General features: G+C 42.3%; 2 protein-coding genes across 4 annotated transcripts in view; one reads left to right on the top strand and one right to left on the bottom strand.

Annotated features, from left to right (window-relative positions):
• The first annotated feature begins 46 nt into the window (after positions 1 to 46).
• On the top strand, positions 47 to 27,374 carry N4BP2L1 (NEDD4 binding protein 2 like 1). Of its 3 annotated transcripts, none has more exons than XM_054202730.1 (6): positions 47 to 218; positions 7,632 to 7,756; positions 8,605 to 8,693; positions 9,892 to 9,968; positions 11,905 to 12,171; positions 26,514 to 27,374. In XM_054202730.1, exons 1-5 carry the CDS (start codon positions 97 to 99, stop codon positions 12,134 to 12,136), a joined length of 645 nt encoding a protein of 214 aa, XP_054058705.1. In that variant the 5' UTR covers positions 47 to 96; the 3' UTR covers positions 12,137 to 12,171; positions 26,514 to 27,374. The 3 variants fall into 3 exon arrangements, with proteins under 3 accessions (XP_054058705.1, XP_054058614.1, XP_054058798.1); XM_054202639.1 differs by lacking the exon at positions 26,514 to 27,374 and adding an exon at positions 13,787 to 14,474; XM_054202823.1 differs by lacking the exon at positions 26,514 to 27,374 and having other exon boundaries at positions 11,905 to 12,204.
• The window catches only part of BRCA2 (BRCA2 DNA repair associated), a 42,850-nt gene continuing 29,484 nt past the window's right edge, over positions 14,603 to 27,968 (bottom strand). Inside the window, exons 17-27 of the mRNA XM_054202951.1 lie at positions 27,167 to 27,337; positions 26,502 to 26,853; positions 25,654 to 25,809; positions 23,429 to 23,573; positions 20,107 to 20,228; positions 18,824 to 19,025; positions 18,425 to 18,591; positions 18,195 to 18,330; positions 17,289 to 17,545; positions 16,435 to 16,587; positions 14,603 to 15,151 (exon numbers count right to left, since the gene is read on the bottom strand). Of these exons, the coding sequence (XP_054058926.1) occupies positions 14,603 to 15,151; positions 16,435 to 16,587; positions 17,289 to 17,545; positions 18,195 to 18,330; positions 18,425 to 18,591; positions 18,824 to 19,025; positions 20,107 to 20,228; positions 23,429 to 23,573; positions 25,654 to 25,809; positions 26,502 to 26,853; positions 27,167 to 27,337 (2,410 nt within the window). The remainder of the gene's footprint in view (positions 15,152 to 16,434; positions 16,588 to 17,288; positions 17,546 to 18,194; positions 18,331 to 18,424; positions 18,592 to 18,823; positions 19,026 to 20,106; positions 20,229 to 23,428; positions 23,574 to 25,653; positions 25,810 to 26,501; positions 26,854 to 27,166; positions 27,338 to 27,968) is intronic.

The raw sequence follows: 27,968 nt of genomic DNA, 5'->3' as shown, positions 1-27,968 counted from the left end.
GCTGCCCCGGGCACCCACCTTCCTGCCCCCCCCTCCCTCCCCCGCCGCCGCTGCGGGCCCGGCCGCTCCGCTCCCGCCTCCCCGGGACGGCCGGGGATGGACGAGCGGCTGCTGCGGGCGCTGGGGGGGCTCAGCCTGCACCCCCCGCCGCAGCGCTTCGGCGGGAGGCTGGTGCTGCTGCGGGGGCTGCCGGGCGCCGGCAAGACCACCCTGGCCAGGTAAGGACGGCGGCGGCGGAGCCCCTCACCGCGGCGGCGGGTCTCCCCGGCGCGGCTGCCCCCTGCCCCCGGAGCAGGAGCGGTGCGGGGAGGGAAGGAGCTGCCGGGAGCCCTCTGCCCCCACCCCCCGCGGCTGCCGCTTCCCAACTGGGAACGGCAAAAAAAAAAAAAAAAAACCGCTGGAAAAAACGCTTCAGGAGGCGGCGGGGGCAGCAGTTCGGGGCTGGTTTTGTGGCTGGGGGCGGGGGGTGGGCGCCTCGCAGGGACCTCGATGAAGCAGAGCCGGCCGGGAGCCGCCGCTGCCGGCAGAGAGGGCTCGGAGCGCCGCTGCTGCAGCTGCTTCACGGGTGCGCTGCCTGTAGCGCAGTGTATTGTTGTTGTGAGCGAGCAGTGCCGAATGGGGTGCTTCTCATAAGATGGACTCATCACCCAAGCCAAGACAGTTGTTGTTTCTTCTCTAAAAAACACCAGACTGGTGGTTTTTGGGTTTTTTTTATCGTGGTTAATCACAAAGACGGTAAAGTGCTTACTTGCTCTGACCGGGAAAACTGACAACAACTCTGACTTCTGTTTTCATGATGTCCTGCCATCCGGTCAGAGCCATAGGGGTGTATAAAACGGGCAGAGGAGACTGTTCACTCTCCAGCAGCTCCAAGATTGATAAAATAGGTGGAAAAACCCAGAGGGGAATGCTCGGAGACGGCACCGCAGTCGACGTGACGCAGCGTTAGCCGTAGTCTGTTATCAGAAAATGACAGGTTCTGGTGTCGCAGCTCCCAGGGCCACCCACTCTCCATCAAAACAAAGTGTCCCTGCAAGTGGGAGGTGTCCCTGCCCAGGGCAGGGGGGTTGGAACTAGGTGATCTTTAAGGTCCCTTCCAACCTAAACCATTCTATGATTCTGTAAGAGAGGGACACTCACTGTCTTCTTGCTCTGCTCGGGTGAGGAACCCATGCTGGGATCACTGGCTGCCACAGGAAGGGCTCTGCTGTGAGAGGTGCCAGCGTGAAGCTGTGTGAGGCACTGGGGTAATCTACAGTTTCCTCTTTTCGGTACAGTCCTCCATGTCACGCTGTGCCTTCTGCCTCACAGGACTTCTGCAAGACCAAGGTCTTTAACAAACAGCCAAACGCTGTGTTTTTACTGACACCCAAAATACGTCTCCCCCTAAAAAGGTTGTGTAAGTGCAGGCGCCTTCTCCTTCAGGGAGTTCGGGTCTTCTCATAGTACAGTAAAAACATAATGATTTGGGGCCATATTCTCAGCCAGTGCAAATAACTGACACACCTGTTTTTTTAGGTCAAAACACAGGGTTAATTATTAATGACAGATTTATAAACTCAGTTGTAACTATTGTTTTAGTCCCCTATGAGGTGAACGTTTGAGGAACTCGTTCTGTTTCTAGCCCCTGTTAATTATATCATTACATTTGGCCATTCAGCAGCACACAGATCAAAGGGCGGCTCTAAAAACTGCATTCGGCACCTCACCATTAACTTTGTCCAGATTATGAAAGGACTGCGCCAAGAAAATTCTGAGATTTGCTGTTCCCACATCATATACCTTTTGGTGTTGGTAAATGCAATGTGCTAAGCAAAGCGATGTTTGCAGAAAATTACTGCAGCAAAGCTGAGTACAGGATCCTGCTGGAGCAGGAGAGTGATACTTATTTGCAAAATCCCCGGTAAACTCATTTTACCCATTCAGATTCATTCTCTCAGATGTTACTCACTCACACAATCATACCCAAATTCTCGCAAGCCCTGAGATGCGTATGCACAGCTGGTCTGGCCACAATCGGAGAGGACAAGGACCTTCAGCTGTCCCATCCTCACTTTCTCTTCCGGGTTCCTCTTGGTGGGTGGTGGCAGGGTGGGTTTTGGCCAGGTCTGCTGTGCCATCCCGCAGCCAGTGGTTTCCGTGCTGCCATCTTTTTGCCTCCGAATCTTCGGCAGGTTTTTTTGCTCGTTATTTTCATTTTCCCATTTTGGGTGTCTTTCCAGCTGTAGCCTCTCCCCCTTTTGGAACGAGGGGAGGGAGGAAGGTGTGTGCAGGCTGGTGTGACCCCCTGACCGTTCTCCTCTCAGACGACAGGTCTACCAGCAGCAAGTCATCTGTGCTGGGCCTTAGCTGAGTGCTGGCCTCTGAGGGCTGTGTAAACAGCACCTTTCCCAGTTTTATTGCTGTTAATGATGGTCTTTGGTTGTCAGCCTTTGCCTTTGCTCTGTTGTTTCTTCTGGTGCTTTCACGCAGACCTCCATTCATTCATTCCGTGTATCAGCCAGTATTTCTGTCACACCTTGTACATCTTCACAGTGCTCAGAAGAGTCACAAACCATGAATGTTATCACTGGTCATATGGCAAGTCGCTGATAACTCCAGCAGAAAGGCCCCTTTTCAGTTCCTCACACAATCCTACGAACAATCTTGGATCCACAACTCGTTTCCCTGGTCTTTCAGTGACATCCAGCACAGTTTGGACACGGCTTTGTAAGATTTAGTTAATGCATCTTCATTAAAATAACTTCCCCATCCCGGTTGCTCCCCCAGCTCAGAGCAGCCGACATTGGTATGGATCGGTTCAGGACTGGTTTTTCGTTTCTGGTAAAGATGGTGAAGGATCCACCTGTGACGAATAGTCAAGGCAGAATGAGGAGTTGGTCTGCTCACCGCTGAGCTCCAAACCTTTCCAGTTCCTTCACTGTTGAGAATATGCTTCCCTGAACCATATATTTTAGGTGACCCTAACCATCTTCCTCTAACTGTTCACCGTCCGTCACCACCAGCAGAAGCGCGTAGGAGAGGAGGAGGAGCTGGGAGCTGCATCTCCCGAAGCCTCCATCAGGTGAGCGTAACACCTTCCTCCTGAACGCATTCCCCTGACTTCACAGTTCAGATTTCATGATCAGACCTGGGTAACTGCTAAGACAACAGTTACCTGAGGTGCAGTTGCGGGTATAGCTTCCAAAAACACCTCCAAAAAATCAAGTGAGCCACATGCAAGCTCCTGCCTGCTTCCCCAACACTCTCTTGCACAGTAGCTGCATTTCCAGCTCTTCTACAACATACTGCAATGGGGCACAACTCATGTAACCCTCTATCTGGCAGGTTTGTTCAAGCGCGAGGCTGGGCATGATCAAACACGCAACTTTTCAGCCACTGCTGTTGATTTATCACTTGAAACGCCTTCGCTCTTGTGTGCCCTTATGAAGCACCAAGGGAGGAATCTGCCAGAACAGGAAATGCCCTGGCACCGGAGCATCACTGCTTGGCGTGATCTGTACAATCCATACCTTCCCCAGGTCATCCCAGCACCCCCACCCTGCTGCAGAACTGCGGCTCTGACCAGGGTTTGTGGACTTTAGCTCTGCAGCTCCTGCTTCCAGGTGGCGACGTATTGTAAACATTTACCTTTGTGTGTGTTAGAACCCAGCAGGCAGCTGATAAGCGCTGGGCATGCGCTCCAGATCTCCTAGTTCTGACTGGAAATACCTTGGGAATTTACCGGCTCTGAGAAGATCTGCCCAGTGTACCATTCTGTTGCCTTCTGAGCACTGGAAATGTTCCTTCCACTCTGCTTATCAGGCTCAAATCAGAAATTAGGGTTTTTTTCAAATTTTCTGATGGAAACACATGACAGCCTATGAAATACAGTTATGGATTTTTTTTTCTCTGTCTCCAATGGTGTTACTAGTGTCCATGGAGACTTCTCCCAAGTACTCTATAGCATCCAGCTAGCTGAAACCCTGAATAATTATTGTCTGTATATACATTTAAAATCTGAAATGCTTGTTTGAAAATACTGAAGATGCTATTTAGGAAAAAAAGGAGAAATTAAAACTGGTGTAAATCACGGGAACAGATCATCAGATGAATAGCGCAGGAGACCCTAAAGCCACCGATCTGGTCCCTGAGGCAGTTGTTCCAACACTGCTGCAGGCACACAGAAACGCAGCTGTATTTTCAACAGAAAGATTCTCCTTTTTTAATCACGGCAGCTGTCATCCGTCTGACCGGGGTGAGACGGCACCAACACTAGCCAAGACGCCACGTCAGTGAGAAGCGTCCCTGCTGCCCGGGTTGCCGGTGGGGCCGGTGCGGGCAGACGGCGAAGCTTCTGCCTCTGCCCAGCTTCGTGTTCCCAGGGGCTTTACCAGTTCCCAGGTCCTGCTGGAAGATCCGTGAAGTTGCTGCTGCTGTGTCGGAGCTGAAGAGCAGAAGCATCCAAAAGCTTTCTTTTCTTTTTCCCTGAGTGCATCAGCCGATCTGATGAGCTGCGGTACCTGGCGTGGAAACCTGCTTCGCCTTGTGGGAGGGGGAGAAAAGGGTTTGGGGAGATTTATTAGAAGCAGAGGAAACATCCCCCTTTCTCTTCTTATTTTCTTATCCTTTGTATTTCCTGAAAGAGCAGCAAACTTGTCTTTAGCAAGATACAGCACATACCATATTTTGTATTTACTGCAAGACAGAGAGCTGTAACACTGTGCAATTAAATGTCCCAATTAGGCAAATTAATACCGAGCCTTCGACAGATGCTGCTTATCAGAGTGCAGTGCTTCACGTTCCGTGGCTTTTTTAAAAAATGCAAACATAGCTCAGATGTACCCTTTGATCTTGCAAAGAAATGTCATTTTTCTTTTCCTCTTTAGTATGCTTTACACTTGCTGATCTAACGGCAATGGGTAATTTTCTTTTTGCAGTGCTGCTCGAAATTTATTAATTAATAACACTGGGCACAAGCCCCCCCCATTTTGCATAACTGGTGTATATTTTGCTAAACTATAGGCATTTTCATTCCATACAGTGGTTAGGAGCCTGATGTGATTATAAAACCTGTCTTCTAAACCAACTTGTGGTCCTGCCTAGCTCTTAGAAGGCTTATTTCTCAAGGAACGTACCAAAGAGGTTTTGGTGCCCTTTGAGATTGTAAGGGACAGAAGAACCAGGATTTTTGCCAGCTTCGCGGGCGATAGGGCATTGCAGAAAGTGGTCGTAAGCTGGAGTGGCAGTTTGGCGGTTGTAGAAAGCTAAAAGTTAAAACCAGCAAAATAAGCAGAAGGTAACACATCTTCTTTTTCCCACTTAATGTTTTCTTATGTTGCTGTTAGTAGGAGTTTGTTTGGTATGAATATAGCAAATGTGACAGGAATTCATAGCTCTTAGCACTTTTTGTGCCATATTTTTCCTCCTTTGAAGCACGGCTTTTACCTACTTTAATTACCAGTGAGAGGAGGGTAGCAGAGAGACTGAGTTTACAGATAACCACACACTATTTAGATTGCCTCGTGGTTAATAGCAAAGCTTTCATGCAAGTGGGCATATATATGTTAAAAATGTAGTAAGGTATAGGCTAAGAAGATAATTTTTAAGGTTTGCACTGGTTGAGAACATTTTTAAAAGAAAGACTGAGCAAGAAAAAAAATAATAATCTTGAGATCTTTCACCAATGCGTGCAGTTTTATGTGCCTATTAGTAGCTAAAGGGATGACACGTATTTTAGCACGGTCAGGTTTTTTAGAGCAGCGGTGGCGATGCAGATGGGTAAAGCGTTGGGAGAGGTGCTGAATTACGGTCAGAGCTGAATGTATCAGTTTATCGGCACGAGAGAAACCAGATAAGCGTTAGGTGCTCCCGTGCTTTTCACGACAAGAATACTTGCCTGGGCCCAAAACGAAAGCAAAAATAATTTGACTCTTTGCTAACAGTTCGCAAAGTGACTTGTGGTCAATCTGTTTGGCCACACATAATTATGTGAATAAAGCAGGAGCTGGAAGGTAACGACATGTAGGTGCTACACGGTACCTGACAGTGGCCGCGGCCCAGCCCTGGCCAGTCCCCGCAGCAGGGACTCTGCTCTCTGGGGCGGTTGCCACCACAAAATAATATTAATTAATCAGCAGACGGTAGAAGTTACGGTGCAGGCGGAACAAAGTCAGAAGCTGACCTTTATTCGCCTAAATGTAACACGCAATCCTGGCGAAGAATTGCTGCTAGCAGGCAGAGTGGGGTAAAAGTGGTAAGTAAATGGTTAGGGCGGAGCTAGAGATGACAGAATTCAGCTTTTTCTGTCTGTGTGTCTTTATTTGCCGATAACCTGGAGGCACCTTTTCCTTTGCTGTTGCTCAATTAGAGAAGACATTGAGAAATAGTTGTTTTGCAGCTTATGGGGATGGAGAAGAAGCGCTTTTATCAGGGAAGCTTGAAATGAGTCCCAGGGCGTGGAGACCATGTGTGGTGGGAGATGGCAGGGCAGCGCGCTCACGCCTGACAGGCACAAGGTTTCTCCGTGGGCCTGCCTTTCTTTTCCAGAGATGTTTTGGGCCTTAGGGAGACAGAGAGCAGGGCGACGATGCCGTGGGCTCTCCCTGACTTCTTCCAGAGACTCCCTCCTCCCCCAGCACTCCCTTGATTCAAAAAAATAGACAATTCTGTCTGTGGACACAAATAAATCCAAAACCCAGTTTTGCATGATTTTTTTTTTTAATGCTCTCTAGGGACTGGCAGAGAAACACTTCATATTTAAGCCATCCCATAAGGAGCATTTTCAGTGTCTGGGAGGCAGCTGGTGAGCTTACGGCAGGACACGCATCCACCCTTCGTGGGCATCCCAGCTGCGAATGAGCATTGCGGTGGGGGACACAGCAGAGAGAAGCGAAGGGAGGGTGGGGGTGGGGAGGTGGCCTCTGGCCACGGGGGACGAGGTTTATGGGTCTGTTGCATTTGGGGTGCCCGTCTAAGCAATTCAGATTTGTTTATAAAACATGTTTAAAAGCTGAAAATAAATAAATAAAAATGACTTCAACTCTACAGGAGGAAGATTAAGTAAAACAGGGACAAGTGAAAACCAGAAAGAACCATAAAAGCACAACAAAAAATAGGAAATATTGACTAATCACTCAGATATTTGTTTGCAAATTGAAAAAAAAAAGTGCTTTGTAGCCAAAAAAAACCCAAACAAGACAAACTGATAATAATGTAGACCATCTGTACTAAATGAGAAATCGTCATTCGTCCTGGTTATCTTCAAAAATCTCTCTGTAGCAAAACTCCCATGATCACATTGTCTTTTGAGACCAATTTCCATGGGATTAGCAAGTTTGGAGTTGGTGGGGGTTTTTTTTGTATTTACAGTCGTACTTTCTCAGATAACTGAATATATTAATGTGATCAAAGATTTGTGTTGTCGGTCCATTGTAGATTCCTCTGCTGAATTAAAAGAAATCCAGGCCATGCCTTTAAGGTCCGTTGTGTCCATCTACTGATTACTTTACTTTCAGGTCCTTTAAGCTGAGATTTTTCAAATGAAGCACTGTCCGTATTTGCAGAGCATTCATACAGCTCTTCATTTAATGGTCTCGATTACAGGCATGTCTTGGCATATAGTAATCCTCCTGTCATTTTTTGTTTTCCAGACAACTGAAACGTGACTATCCCAGTGCTGTAGTTCTTAGTACCGACGACTTCTTTATCGAAAATGGTGTATACGTGTTTGAGCCTGACTTCCTAGAGGACGCACACAAATGGAACCAAAAGCGAGGTGACTGAAACTGATCCAGAGGTTTTGCAGAGTAGTTTTGCTTCTCAGTCTGTCTTTAAACTTAGGACCCAAAATAAAAATATCTCAAAGTGTTGTCGTATACTGAACTTCACGGGGTACTGGTTAAGAAAATATATTTACACTTCTGACTTTGTTTCTTCTGACTTATAAGAGAGAAATTTATAAATGAAAAAAATGTTGGTGATTGATAGATGTTACTTTAGAAAGTAAACCAGTGCCTGTTCGGTAGCAGTGCTGAAGCTTGGTAACAGCAGGTGGCACGCAAGTGCCAGCCCAGCGGCTGCTGGGTGCAGCTGTGTGTGCGCCATCCTTCAGGCTGGAGCTTCTTGGATGTCTGTCCTGACTTGGAAGGGGGTGTTACGGGGGACAGGGGAAGTTAGTGACAGGCAGGAGGAAAACTTGCAAACCTAATTGTAAGTTTGAGAATGAAACAAGCCAGGTCTCTGCTTCAGAGAGAAAAATGTAACGTGCTTTTGGGGCTGTACTCTGAATTCATCACTAGCAATGGCAGACATACTTTCAGATCATATAACAGGGATCTTTTGCAAATAACAGTGATTTTTAGCTGTTGTAAATACCTAGTGCTGTGATACCGCTGACTATGTTCTGTCAGAGCTTCAGCTCTTGCTGCTGAGGGCACCTCCTGCAGGAGAGCATCTGCTGGGCACTGACCTCTGCTCCTGTTTGGGTGGTGGCTACCAACCCAAGCCTGTTGGGGACTCAAGCGTGCTAGCAGTGGGCAAGGAGAGGACCCTTGGGGGCTAGTAAGACCTGGGTCAGTCTGTTATTGGATATGTTTTAGCTTTAATTAATGTGTTACGTTCCAGCACGCAAAGCAATGAAGAATGGGAAAAGCCCGGTTATTATTGATAACACCAACATCCATGCTTGGGAAATGAAGCCGTATGTGATGATGGTAGGGAAAGCTCCGATTTATTGCTTTTATATATGCTCAGCTATGACGTTTAAGAAGTGATCTGACTGAAATGGTTCTTAACATGGCTAAAAATAATTACTTCCATTTTCCCTTAGTTCTCTAATGATAGTTAAGGATTGATACTGTGATGAAGTAGGGGAAGAGGTGGCAGTGCAGTTGTTTTATCTCATCAGCTATATAACTCAGTGAGAGCAAAATTACTTGAAAAGATTAATAGTCTTTGAACGTGCCCTGTTACTTCTTGGCAATCCCCAGTAGTGACATCAGTTGAACAGTTCCCAAATTATTTGGTGACAAATATATTAAGATATGACTTCCAATTTGCGTTAATGACTTGTGAAAAATACACCATAAAGAGTCTTCAAAGATGCACTGGTATCTCTTGTCAGGAGTTCTGGTAGCGATGGCGATAGTTTTACTACAGTTTCATAATGTGGCCTCTCTGCTAAAATTATACTCACGCTTCTGTTCTTGGGTTATGGTCTTGTCAGTTAAGAAATTTAGGTCTAAATAATGCTTGTATGGGATCACAGAAGAGGCAAAAATTACTGGTGGTGCTGGAAAGCCTGGACGTGCCACTCCAGTAGCAGTTGGGACTGCTTGTGGGTGACCAGGCAGCAAGAGAGAGAGAGCGCAGCCAGAGGTGAACAAGACGTAAAAAGGTCAACAGATTTCCCTGCCTCCTTTCCCCCAAATCAAAACCCAAAAGCAATCAATAATTGTATTAAGTATATACACACACACACAAAAATATGTTGCTTTACCTTAAAAAAAAAAAATTGAAGGCCTGTGGTCTCAGTGCTTGGAAAGAGCATGACTGTGAGATGTTGACCTGACCCTCCCAGAAGTTCCAGAATGGCGTGGCCAGCCGGTGTCTCTTGAACCATCTGTGACTTCCAGACAGTTCAAGTGCCAGGATACCGTTGCTGTGGGGGACGAGGACTGGGGGAAATGCTGAGGCAGGTTTTGCTGGGAGACCCAAATCCTTTGATGTAACGGAAACAAACTATCTGGGACTCAGACCAGCACCTTGATGAGAGTCATGGTTGTTTTCCTCTTTCTGGCCCCTGGTACATGGGATACATTGCTTAGCCAGATAAGGTCTCAGGGGGTCTGGCAGATAGGCTACTTCTCAGATCCGCAGCCATACATCTAAAACTTCTGTGTCCTTCTTCAGGCACGTGAAAATAGATATGAAGTTATATTCCAAGAACCAGATACACCCTGGAAGTTCAATGTTCGAGAACTGACAAGGTACATCATCTTCTCTTCGATATAGCAGACAGCTGCTCGGTTTATTGATGTGCTCTGAGAAAGGTCAGCACTCTTCTTCATATACCCTAAAAAGTAGCCAAGTAAATGACAACAGAAGGATCGTCGTGGAAAATTTCTATTCCTCAGTACCCAGTCTGCAGTGCATTCAGCCCTGAAGGAGCCTGACCGTGCTGAAGGGAGTCAGGCAGTAGAAAAAGCACCTTCCCCCTGAAGTGTGTATGTACACTGCAAGCTCCTTGGGGCAGGAACGCTGATTTTCATCCTGTATTTTGAGCAGTGCTCTCTCTATTTGGGCACAAAACGTGTCTAAGCACTACAGACAATATTCAGACATCTGTTCTTAAAAGAGCTAACCGTAACAAATATTGTCTTGCCACGGCAGGATGCTACATTAAGTGTGGCCAAGAAATGGGGTTCTCGGGGATCTTTCTAAAGATCTTAACGTGCACACGCAAAAGGGATACAGTGAATGTATCAACTCTGCATAATGTGGTAGGATATAGAGGCAGCCACATATGGCTCTAAGTATGCTAGCTTGGCTAGTGGATGTAGGGTTAATGGTTATATGACTAAAAAAACTCCATGCAGGCTAATTTTCTAGCCTTTAACCAACCAGCTGTAAAGTACGTTACGGTGGCAAGTGCAGTCCCATCTACTAGATCCAGAAGCTAACATGTGCTAAATTCTTTGTTATTGCAAGAAAACAGAGCATGGGTACTTCATTCCGACGGATTTATTTGTTTTGCACCAACTAGGAACTCTAGTCAAAAATCAGCACTGCTCCTTTTGGCGTGTGACAGAGACAAATGGCAAAGGGCTGTGGCCCCGAGTGCCGGTGGCTCCAGAGCGAGAGGCAGGACATGGATGGCTTGGGGCTGAAGGCAGGCAAGGACACCAACAGCCTTAGTGGTCAACCGCAAGTGTCAGCTCTTGCTTCACCAGCACCAGCTGGGAGCCAGTTGTAGGGCATCACTGGAGAGGCAGATTTTACTGGTAATCATTTGTTATAGGACGAGCTACTCAGTCACTTGTGTTTTGTTTTATTAATCGTTTGAAACAAGTGGACTTTTTACAGTAGCAGTGTAAAACTAATTGAAATAAGCTCAGTTTGGAGCAGCTCTTTGGCAAATAATTGGGGGACAGCTGAGGGTTGCTTCCATCCTGGTGTGTCTTTACTGGCAATACAGTTTGTGCCGGTTGCTGGTCCCAGGCGGGGGCTGCACATGTGTGTGGGGCACTGGCTGCTGGGGCACCTGGTGCCCGCTTCACAAGTGGGATGCTGCAGCTGGCAACCTCCTGCATTACTGTCACCTTAATTCCACCAGGTTAAAAAACCATGTTGAGCAGTGCAGGATTTACACACCACAAGACTTTGAAAATATGGGTGCAGGACAAACTTTCTAGGTGAAGAATTGTGCCTAGTACAGCTAAATATCAAAACCAAAGATATTCAGAGTTTGCAAACTCACAGACAAGCAGAAATCCCTGGTGGTCTTTGGAAGAACAATTCACGCTACTGTGTTGAGAGAACGCAGCCTGTTCTGGTCTTTCCACAAAGCCCTGAATGTTTGAGCGACCTGTTCCACTCCCTCTCAGCCTCGTCAGCATTTACAAATCTGCCCCGGAGCGTGAGCCCCATCGGGTATGATTTTTCCCCACTTGTGCTCACACAAAGAAACTACAGGTTTTTGCCCTCTATTCTTGTTGATGATGAGTCTGTGTCTGGGCTACTCACAAAAATATTTTTAAGAAGTCGGTGGAAGTGAAGAGCCATTCGGTAAAAAAGGGCTAGAAATAGATCAGTGGGGACATGAACCATTAGCCCGAACACATCAGGAACCTTAGCAAGCTTATGCTAACCTCTAATACATAGGCAGCTAAATACTTGTATTTTCTGTTAATATTGACTCTACAGAAGAAATACTCATCATGTCCCTCGACAAAAGATACAACGGATGAAAGAACAATACGAGCACAACGTTACCTTCCACAGTGTTCTTCACTCTGAAAAACCAAGCAGAGATGATGAGAGAAGCTCCAGTGGCCCAAATGCAGCTTACGGGATGGGTGCCCATTTCAACCCGCCTCCAGTCTTCTCAAACAGAAGACCTCACGTGGCACGTACAAACAACGTGCCATTTAACTGAAGAGGTGGATTCCTCAGTGGATTTTAATTATCAGGGTATAAAAGTCTCTAGTTTTACATTTTTCTAAACTGTTTTTTATTCTTGTATTTTTCTACTACATGTCTAAATTTTATCTTGTGCAAATCTTTAAGCGTCTCTGGATTCTGATCTCACAGCTCTACATGACCGATTGAAGAGCCTTGTCCCCAGTACAGGCTGTACTCCCTCTCATCCCTCTTCCTCCATGAAAACCCATTCAAGCTTATGGTGAAATTTACTGCCTGTCCCACATGCTTTTTGGGTTTTTTCCCCTGCATTGCACTCTGTCACTAAAAGGACAATAAATACTAAATTATTCCTTTCTTTCTTACAGGCCATGTGGCCAATTCTTCTCCACGCAGTTGTCGCTTCTTGCTGTTTTAATACTTTATATCTGGCTGTATAACCTTTTGTCTCTTTCCACTCCACCTTGCCTAGAGCATTACTGCTGGCTTAAGAGAGGCAAAGGGAATGGTGGAAAAGGTAGCTCTGACAGATTGCAGGAGGATTTGACGCTGTTCCCCGTCTACACGTCTGCTGTCTGGATTCGTGCTGGTCTTACCTCAGCTCTGTCGCAGCCAAACAGCTTCTCCAGCGTGGAGGCAAAACTCTTCAACACGCCAAACCCAGCCCTTTATCTTGCCGTGACATAGGAGTTCTACCGATCCTGAGACGAGTCCATATACAGAGGCTCCTAAAAGGGAACAATCAGTGTCAGGCTAGTGCTTGTTAACTTCTAAGTAGGAACAGGGCTACAGGAGCAGCTCTGAACAGCTGAAGCGCAAGGCTACCAAACACCCAAACTAACTCAGAAGTACAAAATAATGACTTAAGGAGAAAAAAGAAATGCTCTTCTAAGAGAAATCAACTCCTTCTACCACTAAGTGCCAAGAAGCCACTGGCTGATGGCTGAGTGAGAAAAGAAGCAATCCTGCAGTAGTTTTATCCATATTTTAACTTCTGCTGATTATGTCCTCATCAAAAAGCCTAAAACAGTTTTAAAACTCAGCATTTGCGATGACAATTTTTTTTTTAAAGTAGGTGTGGATGATTAGGCAGTGCTTATAGAACAGGACAGTAGTGAGTTATTTTGCAGTAGGAAATGAAGACAGCTCACACTGGACATTAAGAAAGATGTGTATAGCTGCTACTCATCTAGCAGTGTAGCAGACAAGTACGAGGTATAATAAAATATGCTGTTTCTGGGCAAAAGTGAAGCTGTCTTCAGGACACAGTAGACGTATGAGGTGAATTGCATTTTCTACACAAGCTGCATTTAAAGAAGCAATGTTATCATTGTAAATAAACATGAACTAGGGTGCCTAGGGAACCTGGCTTTGCAGTATTGCACAAATGTTTACAGAACTGTCAGCAAGCTTGTGTTGGCCCATTACAGCTCTCCCATACTGCCACAGTGTCCCACTTGGTGACAGGAATCACCCCTAGTTCAGCACTCGAGCCACAGGACCCCTGAAAGGTTGCTGAGTGGGAGCTGGTGGTCTCAGGTCTGAAACATCCTCCCTCCTTTGAGCCACAAGTGGTGGGAAGCAGCAGGGCAAGGGGCAGCCAGACAACAAATGAACTGAAATGTGGAGTTGGCAGTGGGTCTAGCGGGACTGTTTCTCTCTCCAGGGGAGAAACTCCAATTCTGACACGCTTCACCTGTTGAAATTAATGAGAACAAAGTAATGAATTCAAGTGCTAACTCACTCCCAGCGGGAAGACCTCCCGATGAAATCAAAGAAAGATGATTATCTTTCACGATGCTGTGGCCTGAAGTGATTCTTTAAGGAGTAGCTCAGAAACACTGACCAACGATCTACCATTAATACCTCTGTATGGCATTTTGCTATGATTCAAATAATCATAGTTGTTCTCTAAAACTCTTTTTGCGCTATAGGGAATGTTTGAGGGGAAAATTACAAGAACTATGTCAGAATTACAGAGCAATATTTCAGAATTAATGTCTGGTAACAATGAACTTCGAGAATTGTTTATTTTGCCCTATGCTACTTCGGACTGACAAACAACTGTTCTAATACTACAGAGGGTAACAAAACTGATTGCTTTAGACTGAAACAAAGATCCTGCTGTAATTTAAGAATACATCAGAATCAAAGCAGCGGCTTATAAAATGTCATCAAGCCTTCAGCCATAACAGCCACTGATGCTATTGTATGATCCATGTTTGTGTGAGAAATGTATCAGTTACTCAGCTCCAAATTATTTTGCAGGTGAAATGTCATTTCATGAGTCTTTGTTTTTGTAAATCAGCTTTATTAAATACAATCAGGATTTCATGTACAAAGTGTAAAAATAATTTGAATTTGAAATATATACAATACTGTACACGTGCATTTAGTAGCATTCTCGGGGATTTTGTCTTTGTAGCATTCAGCAGGCAGGTAGCAAGTCCTCAGGTTCCTTTGTCTTTCTGAAGAGCTTCAGCTACTTCAGGCCTGCCTTTTGATTAGTTATTTGCTTCTCCCCAGTAGACCTGGAACTATTTTTGTGTGAAAGATCATCAGATAAATTAGTAGCTATTGTACTGCTGTTTTCATTTACATAATCAATCTTCTTTTCTTCTGTTAAATTATTCATGAGTGCTTGTGTATTAATCATTGCAAGTTCTTCATCGGCAACCAGATCATTCTCAGACAGATGGACAGTTTCTCTCGATTTTCTACAGGGGGTGACATGACCAATATTCTGATTTGTATCTTTTGATGATTTTCTATGCTGTAAGCCCAAACTTCGTGGAGGCTGAAATGCTTTTTTTAAGGATGGAGAAATGATGGAACAGATTGGTGTCAGTGGTGGAGGGGCAGGTATGCAACTGAGGAAGTCCATCGCTTTCCTCTTTTTGCTGTTTCTGGGGTGGTCTTCATTAGTTGTAGCAGATGAAGGCGTTTTTGCTGACCCTTGTGCGACAAGTTTCATATTTGGTGTGCTAGTTGACAGAGGGCTTGGATGCTTTATTTCCATTTTAGAAGAGATCTAGTTAAAAAGAGATAAGTTTTATGTTGAATAGGATGTCCTATCATTAGCTTCCTCAATTACTTCCACAAAATGTGTGTGTGTGTGGTGGGGGAATTGATACAAAAATGCTATGTCATCACTCATGTCCAACTTTAGGTTGGTATCTTCTGATGGTGACTAATATTATTCTTTCAAATACTGATGCTTAATAATTACTGTTTACATGTACATTAAGACAGCACATTTACATTCTGTTTCTGAGATCTAAGTAAAATGTATGGGAATTTTTCTGTGCCAGATGTTAAGAAATCAAAGCTCTCATAAAAAGGAGTTGGTATTCTACTGCATTGGATATATCCTTAAAAGGTTGTTAAACAGGGAAAAATGAGGAAAAAAACTGAAGAAAAAAAGGGATAGAATATAGACCAAAAACCTTGAGGATAACAATACACACAGGGTAGACACTACACAGCAAATCCTTCAAACACATGCTTAATTTGAGAATGCCTTTAATGTCTCACTTGGTTGATATATTTAATAGACAGATATAAAGTAAACCTTTAGCTTTAAATATTAGCACTCTCTCTGAAATGGAAAAGGATGCCTTATAAGCTTAAATTTAGTGTCCAGGAATTGATCTCACATGAGGATGTTCCCACCTCCATCACAACTACTGGCAGGAAAAATTTTTGTTGACTGCACTCAGTACTCCACATCAGGAACAACTTGCCACCAGCAGCCTTCACAGGAAACTTGAGGACTATTTAACACAATTTTTGTCAAGACTGCTATAAAATGTAAACATTTACTAGGTAGTAACTTTTCCCTTTTAAATCTTGGAAACAGCAAACAATATCTAGGAAAAAAAAGACCAGGAGATAAATTCTCTAAACAAGGGTAGGAAGTGCAGAATGCCATGAAAGAAAAATATACACATCAAGATTTTTCCTTCCAGTGACATCCATGTCAGATAATCTTTACAGTGGGACCAAGAGGCAATAAATCATCTACAGGGAAAGGATGATGCATTTTACTCATATAAAATTCTGACTATTTAAAGTATGCTGTCAAAACACTGGTCACAACAGGAGGTTTTCATGTACTGCTTGGAGGGAGAATAGTCTCACAGCTCCTCCTGGGGAATAATCCTAAACCCACACACAGAGAAAGCTTTGAATGAGCTTGCATTGCCCTGAAAAGAACCTATGGAGTGGACTGAGAATAGGCATCATTCACAGCTATCAGTATAAAACATATCCGTACTGCCAGAATAAATCCCATATTAAATACCAGAATCTTACCAAACTTTTATCCTCTGCATAGAGGCCTGAGGTGCAGGAAGGAGAGGGGCGTTCCAAGCCACATCTTTTAGGTAAACTGGGTGTAAGCGAGCGATTTCTTCGTAGCAAATTCATCAATTTACTTTCTGCGTCAGAGCAAAAGGAGTCCACGTTCTATAAAGAACAGATTACAATGCAGAAAGCTGTTTCAAACTGTGTAAGTACTATATGATCACAAACCAAGTATTTAGGATTATGATGAGAAAACAAAGTCCTACTAGAAGCTTATTTTATATCAAACCAACAACTTAGAAGACTGCTGTACTTCCCATGGAGAGAAATATCATACCTTCCTTTTATTGTTAATAAGAAAAAAATCCTTTTGTATTTAAACTTGTTTTTCAGTAAGAAATGAGAATGCATGACCAGACATGCTACTTAGCACAGCTAGAAAATGGAAATAATAAATAAATAAATGAAACCAGCAATCTGATACTAAAGATGTTCAAGTGAGGAAGACAGTATATGTCAGCTTTTAAAAGGCTAGACCCAAACTGTCCATGACAGATTCCCTACTGACAGGTGCAACATTTTTGCTAGCCAGAGAAGATTCTGTTGCACGTCCTGAAGAGAGTGTTGATTGAGCTGAATCAAAAAAAGCAAAAGACATTCAACAGGTGAATTGAGAGTCCTGAGAGTTGTCCAGGAAAAGTGCGTTAGCACCTTACTCCATCTCCTGCAAAATCCCCTCAAATTCAACATTACGTGCATTACTTGTTTTAAAGATTTATTAGTACTAACAAACTTTTGGTGAAGAATGTGATGCAGCAGTAACTAAAATTAATCATTAAGCTATGATTTAAGCTAAAATTTACCTCTATCATACTTCTCAGTTCATTAACCTTCTCTTGAAGATGTTTTTCCTTTGGACTGGCTGAGAATACAGAAAGATCTCCAGCCAACAGTATAGGAATTTCTGATCTGAATTCAGATTGCCACTGAAGGTTGCTTGCAGAAATGAATGAACAGCGGACAACTATATCTTCAATAGCAAAGTGTCTGAGATCCGCCCAGATCTTTACTGCCACCAAATTATAGCTTTCATCAGATAAGTACACCATGGTAGTGAAACCTAAAACAAAAAGTTTGGATTAAACTTTAAACCTTTAAATAAAGGTTGATTGCTGCAATTTGTATCTATAAAAAAATCACAGGGGTCTTGAAAGAGAATTGGTAAGTATAACGTGGCAGCCTATGTGCATGGTAACAGATGTTTGATGTTTCATTTATATTCTACACTATCTCCCTACTGATAACAGAAAAGTCTGTGTTCCAGTGCTTAAAAAACAATACTCCTGTGGTGCTTTTCCTTTTTATTCAGAAGATTATCCACCTGTCCCTACCCATGTGCTCCAGTGTCTGTGTTCCACTCATTCCTTGCCACTGTACACAAAAGAGGGAGCTCATGTACATGCATGATGCTACTTCTGCAGATGCTGAACATAAATGTTGAGAACTTACTTACACCACTTATGGAAAAGAATAAAGAAAAGCTCCTCTTGAGCTTGGATCCTTCCTTACTAAATTCTTCTTGAGCTAATAAGCAAAGAGTTTTTCTTTAGGAAAAGAGAATTATCTGCCAGCATATCATGGTGATGGGCTATATTAGCAGGTTTTCACAGGCCTGAGATGCAGGTACAACACCAAGATAATTTTGACTTTTGAAATAAAAAATGTAGTGCTTATTCAATAGGAGGACATGAATGTGGTCCACAACATACCTGTTCTGCTAACAGAAACTACGACTCCGACTAAATCGACTTCAGCACATGGTGGCTGAAAAGAAGGATCTAACAAACTGGTGAATTTTAGAGCCTTTCTTGGAAAGAAAATCTGTACCAGCATCTCCTGTGATACCTGAAGAAACAAAAAAATTTTAAGTTTTTATAACACACTTATGTACAACGCGATACATTTTAATGATACATCTTTATGCAGTTAAAGCACTTACTGGCAGTTGTAGATACTGAGTTTTCTTTGTTGCTGTTAATTGTATGTTAGTTGAGTCTGATCTTCCTTTGGACTGTGATGTTAACAGCTGGTACATTCTGTACCGACTGCCTTCCTTTAACAATGAACAAACATCTAGCAGTGGACGCCAGATACTCAGTATCACTCCTAACAATATCAGATTAAGATATATTAGCTGTGCAATACTAATTTGAAGGCTTTTAACAAAATAAATCCAACAACACTCCCTCCCATCCAAAAGCCCCAAAGCAAAACCCAAATAAAGCCTGAAACATTAACATGCAAGCTAGAATGCTGTTGGGAAACTTCAAATCTACCTGTTACGTTGGCCAGTTAACATGTTCAGATAAAAGTTATTCGTAAGTTTCTACATACTAACCTTTATGTTTTTCTTGCTTTCTGTAGTCTACTACACATAGTTTCCACACAGTACACACATCTCTTTTGGAGCAACCATTTTCTTCATGTTCTGCTGACTCTAAAGCCTTCTTGAATTCTTCCTGTATCTGAGTTTGCTTTTTATCATTCATCAACTGCCTGTAACCATTCAAAGCTTTTAATTGGTCTTCGCTGAGATATCCCTGTAACCAAGAGAAAATGTATTCAGTATCTTTTTTTATTAATTAAAAAAAAAAATCCTGTCATTTTTAGATAGCCTCTTTCTCAAGTGTTCATCTGTTACAAGTGATTTCCTGTTCAAGTGATTCACTACTAGGACTTGAAACGAGGTATGTTAATGCTACAGTCTTGACTGGTACTCAGTTCTCTAAGTATTACATTACACACTGTTCTTATGTTTCGTGGGAAGCCTGCTTACAAGTGCATAAATATTCACTAAGGTGAATATTTAATATAACAGGCATGCTTGCCTGTTTCATAAGAAAGAAGAAATATTAGAAAAAAAACTCAGTAAGAAGAAGAGTTGCATCTCTCTGCAGGCTGCTGTCTTTGAGCTGGCAGTGTTTCACACTAAAATGCATCAGGAGTGTTACCCTTCTAACTAAGCCTCCAAGATCCAGATGTCTTCACGTGTAGCACCACAGATATGTGTAACGTTTTATCAAATAAAGTCACAGATTGTATGGCTTTATGACAGTCAAGGACCCTGACTTGCAAAACACAAGGCATGTATTTAATTTTTAACAACTGGCAGGGACTAGTCACTTGCATCTTTATTAATAAAGGCAAAACCACTTCAAAGTTGTGAAGATGATATAATAAAAGTTGTGACAATAAAATAAAAGTTGTGATGACAACAACAGTATAATAATTCAAACACTTCAGTGAACTGCATGCAAGAATAAGTGTGTAAAACTCAAGACATACAAGATGTATTCAGTTTTCATATATGCAAGACAAAGCAAAGTAATAAAATTACAAGTAACATTAGGTATTAATTGTGCTGTATCCTGGGGTTTTGTATCAAGAGAAAATATCATTCTGTTTTGCAATCCAAGATATTACTAATCTATTTCAACAAGCCTTCGTTAAAATATTTTCAAAAATTTTAATCTTAATTTATTTAGCGATAAGCATGCTGTAGAAAATCTCAAAAGGCAGCCAAAATAAGTAATGATTTAATGGCTGATTTTAGCAGGAGGTACTGAATTGTAAATTATTCCACAAGCATTTCAAAATTAGCCCAGCAGGATCTACAGTTACCTCCATATAACCAGGATCAGATGCATTCTGAATTGCTTCATAAAGTTCTGCACCGTCTTGCAAATTATGGATTTGCTGTCTTGTGACTATGCACGATCTTGATGTTCTTCTGTTGGTTCTCTCTGTTGAAAAAAAGCCATTATGTTAAGTATAACCAATATACTTTAAAAGTGAATGAAGACATAATTATGTAAGAAGCATGGTAGTACTTAGGCCTTGCCAGAATAAAAATACAAAACACTTCTGTATAGGAATATGTGTGTATATATATATCTTAGGAAAATACAAGCAGAAAAAAAAATTCTCATTCATTTAAATACAACATAGATTAGAATATTATACAAACTTTGGGGAAGCCACTATCAGCCACTTAAGAGAGGGTGGAGACTTGATGGGCTGCCATGAAACTTCATCAATATTTGACCATATTTCCTGTATGTCTGTAACTTCCTCTCACACAGCAAAAAAGTCTCAAAGATACCAAGATCTGGGACAACAGGCCTGGTCACAGGCCTGCATGTGAAGCCTCCTTAGGACACCAGCTAAAAGCCCAGTTAACTTTAACTTAATGCTGCTAGCATTTCGATGAATTCCTTCAGTATAGTTTACCACTCAAACACAATGAGGTGACTGATATGTGGAAGTTCTTATCAGTGAAGTTATGAATTATAAAGCAACTTCAGATTTCAACTAAGAATTTGGGGGTGAGGAGGTTTAGGGTATGGCTTTAGTTGCCTTTTCCTTGTTATTTGTGAGGGACTCCAGCTTCTGAGAAAGCAGTTGGAGAACATCTCAGTGCTACAGATCACCACGAGAAAGACTGATGGTAAGGGAGTAGCTATCTGGATTGTAGATACAACCCTGTGAAATCGGAACTGCACAGGCTACGGTTAGTGATGGAAACTTATCTGTTCCTGGACAAAACAACCAAAACACCAAACCAGAACCAACAAAAACTCCTCCCAAGAAACAGACCAGAGTATTAAGGCAGCTGGAATCTATAATCAGTGTGCCAAGAATCCTAAATACCCTACCTCATTCCAGTTTAGCTGAGTCAAACCCAAGGGGAGGCAAACATGTTTCTGGTGCAGCAGTGAGCTTCATGGAGCTGTAGCAATCAGCAGCCACTCGTGGCATTTATAGCAACAGCAGACCTGAAACTACTGCTAGAAATCACTAGCAGAGGTATGCAGTGTCATCCCATTACAGAGTCGGAAACTGGTTGAAGTGGAAAGGGACCTCTGGAGGTCCTTTTGGCCAAACCTTCTGCTCAAGCAGGGTCACCTATAGGAGGCTGCCCAAGACCATGTCTCCTGTGAACTTTTGAATATCTCCAAGGATGGAGATTTCACAGCCTCTCTAGGCAACACTGCCAGTCACCCTCAAGGTGAAAAAGGGTTTCTTGATGTCCAGAGGGAAGCTTCTGTGTTTCAGTTTGTGCCCATTGCCTCTGGTCCTGTCACTGAGCACCACTGAGAAAAGCCTGGCTCCATCTTCTTTAGACCCTCCCTTCAGGTATTTGTGTATGTTGATCAGATCCCCCCCGAGCCTTCTCTCCTCCAGGCTGCACAGTCCCAGCTCTCTCAGCATTTCCTCCTATGTCAGTTATTCCAATCCCTTAAGCATCTTCATGGCCCTTTGTTGGACTCTCCAGCATGTCCATGTCTCTCTTGTACTGGGGAGCTCAGAACTGGACATGGTACTGTAGGCATGGCCTTACCAATACTAAACAGAGGAGAAGGATCACCTCCTTACACCTTCAACAATCCTCAACTTGTCCACTAGGACCCTCAGGGTCTTTTCCGCAAAGCTGCTTTCCAGCTGGGCAGCCCCAAGCGGGTACTGGTGGATGGGACTGTGCCTCCCCAGGTGCAAGATTTGCATTTCCCTTTGTTGAACTTCACGAGGTTCTTGTCAGCCCATTTCTCCAGCCTGTTGAGGTCCCTCTGGATGGCAGCACAATCCTCTAGTGTATTGGCCACTTGTCCTAATTTCATATCATCAGCGAACCTGCTGAGAGTACACTGCCTCATCGTCCAGATCATTAATGAAGATGTTAAAACAGGACTGGACCCAGTGTTGATCCCTGGACTACACACACACATTTACTGGCCTCCAAATAGACTTTGTGCCACTGATCACCACCCTGTGGGCCCAACCGTTCCGCCAGTTTTCAATCCACCTGGCTGGCTGCTCATCTAGCCCATACTTCAGCTTCTCTAGGAGGATCTTAAGCGAGACAGTATCAAAAGCCTTACTGAAGTCAAGGCAGACAATATCCATTGCTCTCCCCTCATCTAGCCAAGCAAGTAATTTCATCACAGAAGGCTGTGAGGTTAGTCAAGCATTATTTCCCCTTGGTAAATCCCTGCTGGCTACTGCCAATTACTTTCTTGTCCTTCATGTACCTGGAAATCGTTTCCAGGATTAGTTGTTCCATCACCTTCTTAGGGATCAGGGTAAAGCTAACTGGCCTGTAGTTAGTTCTCTGGGTTCTCCTTCCTTTTCTTTTTGGAAGACAGGAGACACGTTTGCTTTCCTCCAGTCTTCAGGCACCTCTACCAATCACCATGATCATTCAAAGAGATCAAGAGCAGCGTTACAAAGATATCACCCAGCTCCGTCAGCACTTGTGGGTTCATCCCATTACTGGGCATGGACCTATGTCTCGTTTGTGTAAGTATTCTCTAACTTGATCCTCTTCCACCAAGGGTATGACTTCCTTGCTCCACTTTCCCCTGGTCTCCATGGCCTGGGAATGCTGAAGGCTGGTATTGCTAGTTAAGGCTGAGGTGAAAAAGGCATTCAGTAACTCAGCCTTCTCCATGTCCTGTGTCACCAGGGTCCCTGTCCCATTTAGCAGCTCCACTGACCTCAGTATCTCTACAGTCCCACTGAGGCTCGGTGCTCAGGTCTACTGAGATACATCCTAAGCAGCGCCCAACTCTGGGTGAAATATTACAGTGTCAGGTCTTTGAAAAGAATGGAATTAACAATTCTACAATTTTGTAGCACTTCCCTGAGCATCATCTCACTGGTAATTTTTTAGTAGCCTGGCTATCAATATATTCAGGAAGAGGTTCCTAGATAGCTGCAAAGCCAAGCAAGTAAGCATGTAACTCTTTTGTACTGAAAGATCTTGATACGTACGAAGTAAAAAACCTAAACCAATACAACACAAAACCAACAACAAACAACCCAACACCCTATCTCTGCTTTTCTGTCACCAGAGAAATTTTTGCCAGTTTCTTTAAACTGTTCTGTAAATGCCAAAGAAGTTTTTGTGTTCCTATTACATGTTCTGAAATAATGAAAGCTTTACCTTCATGTTTTTCATATTCTGCTTGGATTTTTGCAAACAGAGCTTCCAGTTTCTTTTGTTGATCCTCTGCATGCTTGGCAGCTTCCCTTTCTTCAGCTCGGCTGTTACGAAACACATATGACCCAGCTGATGTCTTTTCCATCCACTGAAATAAAAAGATTCAAACAAAAACCAGCCCTTTTAGAAATGTTTAAATCTCATCCAGCTTCCTTCTAATACTCACTGTTAAGTAAAAATGCTTTAAAAAATGAACAGGCAGTAGATTGTAAGTAGATGAGGGGCAAAAGTCCACAGCATTGGTTGATAAATATTCATGTTAAAGATACACAGACAGAATGAAGCAGTAGTCAAAACTGCATGATTTAACAGATGAAGAAACTTATAGCTTATAGTAATAGGTATCAATGACATAGTCTAGAAGATAGCTGGATCCCACTGCTAGATACATTAAGATTCCATCAAACTCAATGCTTAAAAATATACCAGATCTGCATTCTATCCAATTTATCTCTCCACATCAACTATACCATCTTTTTTAACATGCTAGATTAGATTCTGTGAAAGAACTACGATGTTCTTAAACTTTTTCTGCTATAATTGGTTCCATAGGACTACAGTCTTGTCCACAACCCTGCCAGAACTAGCTTGCCTGATTTGAAGAGACAGGTGAGCCAAACAAAGAGGTCACTGCTGCTGTAAGTGGTGCCTTCCCTTCCTCTTTGCTGCACAGTCCCATCTTCTCCCTTGCACTGACTCTAGCACATATCTGACCTCATCAGACCACATCAGTTTGTTAATTCAATAGACAGCAGTTTGTTTTATTGTTGTTGGCGGTTTTTTTAAATTATTATTATTAGTTGCTCACTCCTGGTTTAGTGAATTGAATTAGTTAAGCAACAGGATCAGGGAGCTCCAGGTTTAGCATAGAGAAACAGCAGGAGTATACTGACAGAAGGATGAGGAAGGGTTGAAGGACTGATCCTTAAGAGGCAGTGAATTGTTGAAACAGGCTCTGCCTGCCTCATTAACTGCATGACGTGTATTTCCTGCACTATTCACAGTTTGACACCTTTAATTAGGGTTACTGTGATTCCTACACGCCTTGGCTCTTGGAGTAAAAGGAGACAGACAGCCCAAGTCTTTCTATAATTTTGGTATGTTTGAGCAAGAGTCTCAGTGTTTAAAAAAGAAAAAAAAAATCTACATCAACATATCAATCTCTTGATATAGTGAGATATAAAGCACCATCTTCCTCCCCAGCCTGGAAGCCATTTACTGTGACGCAGTTACAGATTACAGTCCCCTTTCTGGGACCTAAATAAATGTTAGTTCTATCAGACAGTTCACATCGTAAGTGCTGCAATTTCCTCTATTAAAGTACTGATCTAAATATCAAAGTAATGATCCAAACCAAATATTGCTATTATCTTTGCAGAATTCATTCTATATCAACCAACAGTTATACAACACTTTAGAAAGAAAGCAATGAAAAAAAACCCCTCCCTATATGTACATACCAAGTGTAACATACTGAGAAAAGTTAACAAAATCTCAAAATTGTATCCCAGTTAAACTGTTATCATTAAGAGGATTGATTACTAACAAAATATTGTTTCTTCTTGTAGTTGGTATTGTTATAAAAGCAAGTAGTTACAGTGAAGCCTGACCATATTTAAAATGTCTGGATATCAAGTGGTGTTTAAAAGATCTTCATTCTATTTTACACCATGATCACATTGTCTTTTCAGTACTATTTTTAAATAATAGATCTTACACATATAAGAAAAAGTAATCTTACTAATGGTTATAGATAATTAACTTCTTTGCAGGGATATATATGTTAATAATCGAAAAAATTGGGTTTCACTTCTACTTGGGAGTTGTAACTGTCAATATTTTTTCTCCTTTAAAACAAAGTGCTGTGCTTTTTAGATTACAGAACTGAAATTCAATTATTTCTGGCTTTTTAAAGCTGAAAGCAAATCCAACCAGAAGATACTGAGCTCAAACTCAAATTCTTCTTACAGCAGGATACTCCAGTCCTGAAATATTAAATACATGCAACACTGCAAGAACCACTCCTGTTCATTTTACACATAATAGTACGTTTTCTTGAATTTTTTAGCTCTCTATATTATGTCTGATTGGAGGAATGATATAGCAATAAACTAATATAATTTAGATCTCACAGAACCTATTAGATTCATAAAATACTTATACCATACCTGAATAGGATAAGTTCTTTGAATAACTACATCAATACACCCCACTGCACCACCCTCACTGTAAAGCGATGACAAAGGCAAAGGAAAAGGTCTGGGATCCCGATGAAATCCTAGTTTTGCATGCCATCGTGCACATCGAGTGCTGTTCGCTGAAATCTGAATAAGTTAAATGTTGAATGATAAACTGTGACTGGTAGGTTAAAAAGATAGATCTAACTTATTATATCTAGAGGAAAGACTATTTTCACACTGACCTCACTAAGAATATCACATTTTTGCACCTGAACATATTACATTTTAATTTCAAGGTTTCTCTTCACATTGAAGAACGTATTTTAAACAGGAACTAAAAAGTTGATGAGTTAAAATTCTCTAGGAAATGAGCATCTATGAGACAAGCCATTGCTTTTACCAGAGGAGCAAAATTTTTATGCTGAAACTTCACCCAGTACTTTAACTGCCCTCAAACAAATCAAGACCCTCCCCCCCAAGCCCACCCTCTGATGACCTGTTTTTTTCCCCCCCATTCTTCCTCCAACTTCCATATTGCCTGTGATGGATAAATACTTTTTGTAACTCGGTGCTTAACCAAATTAAAGAGCTGGAACTGTCAAAACACGCAGCAAAACTTGGCAGAATTGTGTATTATAAACTTCTCTTCAACCTATTGAACAGCGTCAGCTACCTTGTGTCATGTCTTACAAATCTGGTTATTAAATTTCAATTTGTCAATCTGTTTATAAAGCCCTGTCAAACCTTTTTCTGTTTACAAAACGTGGCTCAACAAAATAGTATCTATCACATCTTTCGGTCACATCCAGTCAAGCTGAACTATTATTTTGTTTTACCTTTAACATAAGGGAATCTGGGGCTTCCAGTGGCGTACATCCATTTTGAGAGCCAACAAGTTCTGCTCCGTGCACTATGATCTTCTGACCAACAGTCAGCCTTCTTCTATGTAAGAAAGCTTTGAGAGGTGGATCCAGAAGAGCTCTAATCCCATACCAGCCATCAGTAACTTCAATTATTGCTGCTGCTTTTTTACTTTCCACATTCTTATTGCTACTGCTAGGAGATACAACAGCGTTTAGCGATATGATTTTAGAAATACACAGTACAAGTGTTTTACCTGCCGCATCATCTCTTTCTGTTATTTTTTTGATTGCTGATCGCTTACTTCTATCAACTTCCAAATCATACCTACAAAAAAGAATTCATGATGCTTTGTTATAGCTAACAAAATCCATCACATTGATTAAGCAATAGTTTGCTACAATTACTTTTATGGAAAAACAATCTATGTGACTAAGTACCACTGTAGCAAAGCAAACGTTATCTAAATTTTTGTAAACAACATGCACTACATTTTTAATATTGATATGCATAGATTTAACAATATAAGCATTCTGATAAACAGCAAATGCAAGGTAGAGGTGCTTATTTTGTAATATTATGAATTAGAAAGCACACAGTATCACAAATTACAACTTGAAATACATTGCTATACACGTACCTATATTTCAACTGCAACAGCACTGTTTCTGGTGTCAAACATCTGTTCGCAAATTCATGTGGAAAAGACACTTCCATGGCTGCCAATTTCCATACAATCCATCTATAGTGATTGTAAACCCAGGCCTCTGTTATTAGCTTGGGATCCACACCAGGAGTGTCACAGAGGGCTCTGCAGATAAATTGTTAATAAATTAACATGAAATACACTATAAGTTTTTACTTGCCTATTTCTTCCCATAGCTTTGTGTTCAGTGGATGTACATACGCAACATTAACAAAGGAGTATTTATTACAGTGAAAACAGGTTACATTCCATAACCTGATACGATTATTGTCTGAATATTGAAGTTTTGTCCTCACTCTGGCAGCATGCATGTGCATACATGCATGTGTTCTTGAAATTAAGACTTTAGAGCCTAGCAGTAGCTCCAGGGGCATGCTCTGCTTCATGCAGTTATGCACATAGCATGGAGGGAAAGAGGTGTGCTCTATTCCCTTTCAGCCCTGGAATTTCCCCTATTTGCTTGATGAGTTCCAATCCATCTCCCTCTACTTCACAGTTTCTAGACTTGTGGTTTGGGTGTTTTGTGTGTGTTTGGTTTTTTTTTTTAAGCATGCATGCAGGCAACACATTTCAAAGAACTTTCAGTTTCTACTGAAGAACTTTCTTTTCTCCATTGAGTGACTGCTCAAATGGACTTTCATTCTGTGTGGAGTCCAAGCTGTACCACCATGACCTGCATAAGATGGGTTGGAAACATCTATTTTTTCTAGCTTTCACAGTCACTTAGGAAGGTCAT

This window comes from Rissa tridactyla, chromosome 1 (assembly GCF_028500815.1).
Source record: "Rissa tridactyla isolate bRisTri1 chromosome 1, bRisTri1.patW.cur.20221130, whole genome shotgun sequence".
Taxonomy (NCBI): domain Eukaryota; kingdom Metazoa; phylum Chordata; class Aves; order Charadriiformes; family Laridae; genus Rissa; species Rissa tridactyla.
This window is presented reverse-complemented; position numbering and strand designations above follow the sequence as displayed.

Excerpts from the sequence above, each read along its gene's own strand:
- N4BP2L1 (XM_054202730.1), top strand. The coding sequence starts at position 97 with ATGGACGAGCGGCTGCTGCGGGCGCTGGGGGGGCTCAGCCTGCACCCC. Across the intron at positions 219-7,631 it reads GGCAAGACCACCCTGGCCAG|ACAACTGAAACGTGACTATC; the intron begins GTAAGGACGGCG and ends TTTGTTTTCCAG. Across the intron at positions 8,694-9,891 it reads TGAAGCCGTATGTGATGATG|GCACGTGAAAATAGATATGA; the intron begins GTAGGGAAAGCT and ends GTCCTTCTTCAG.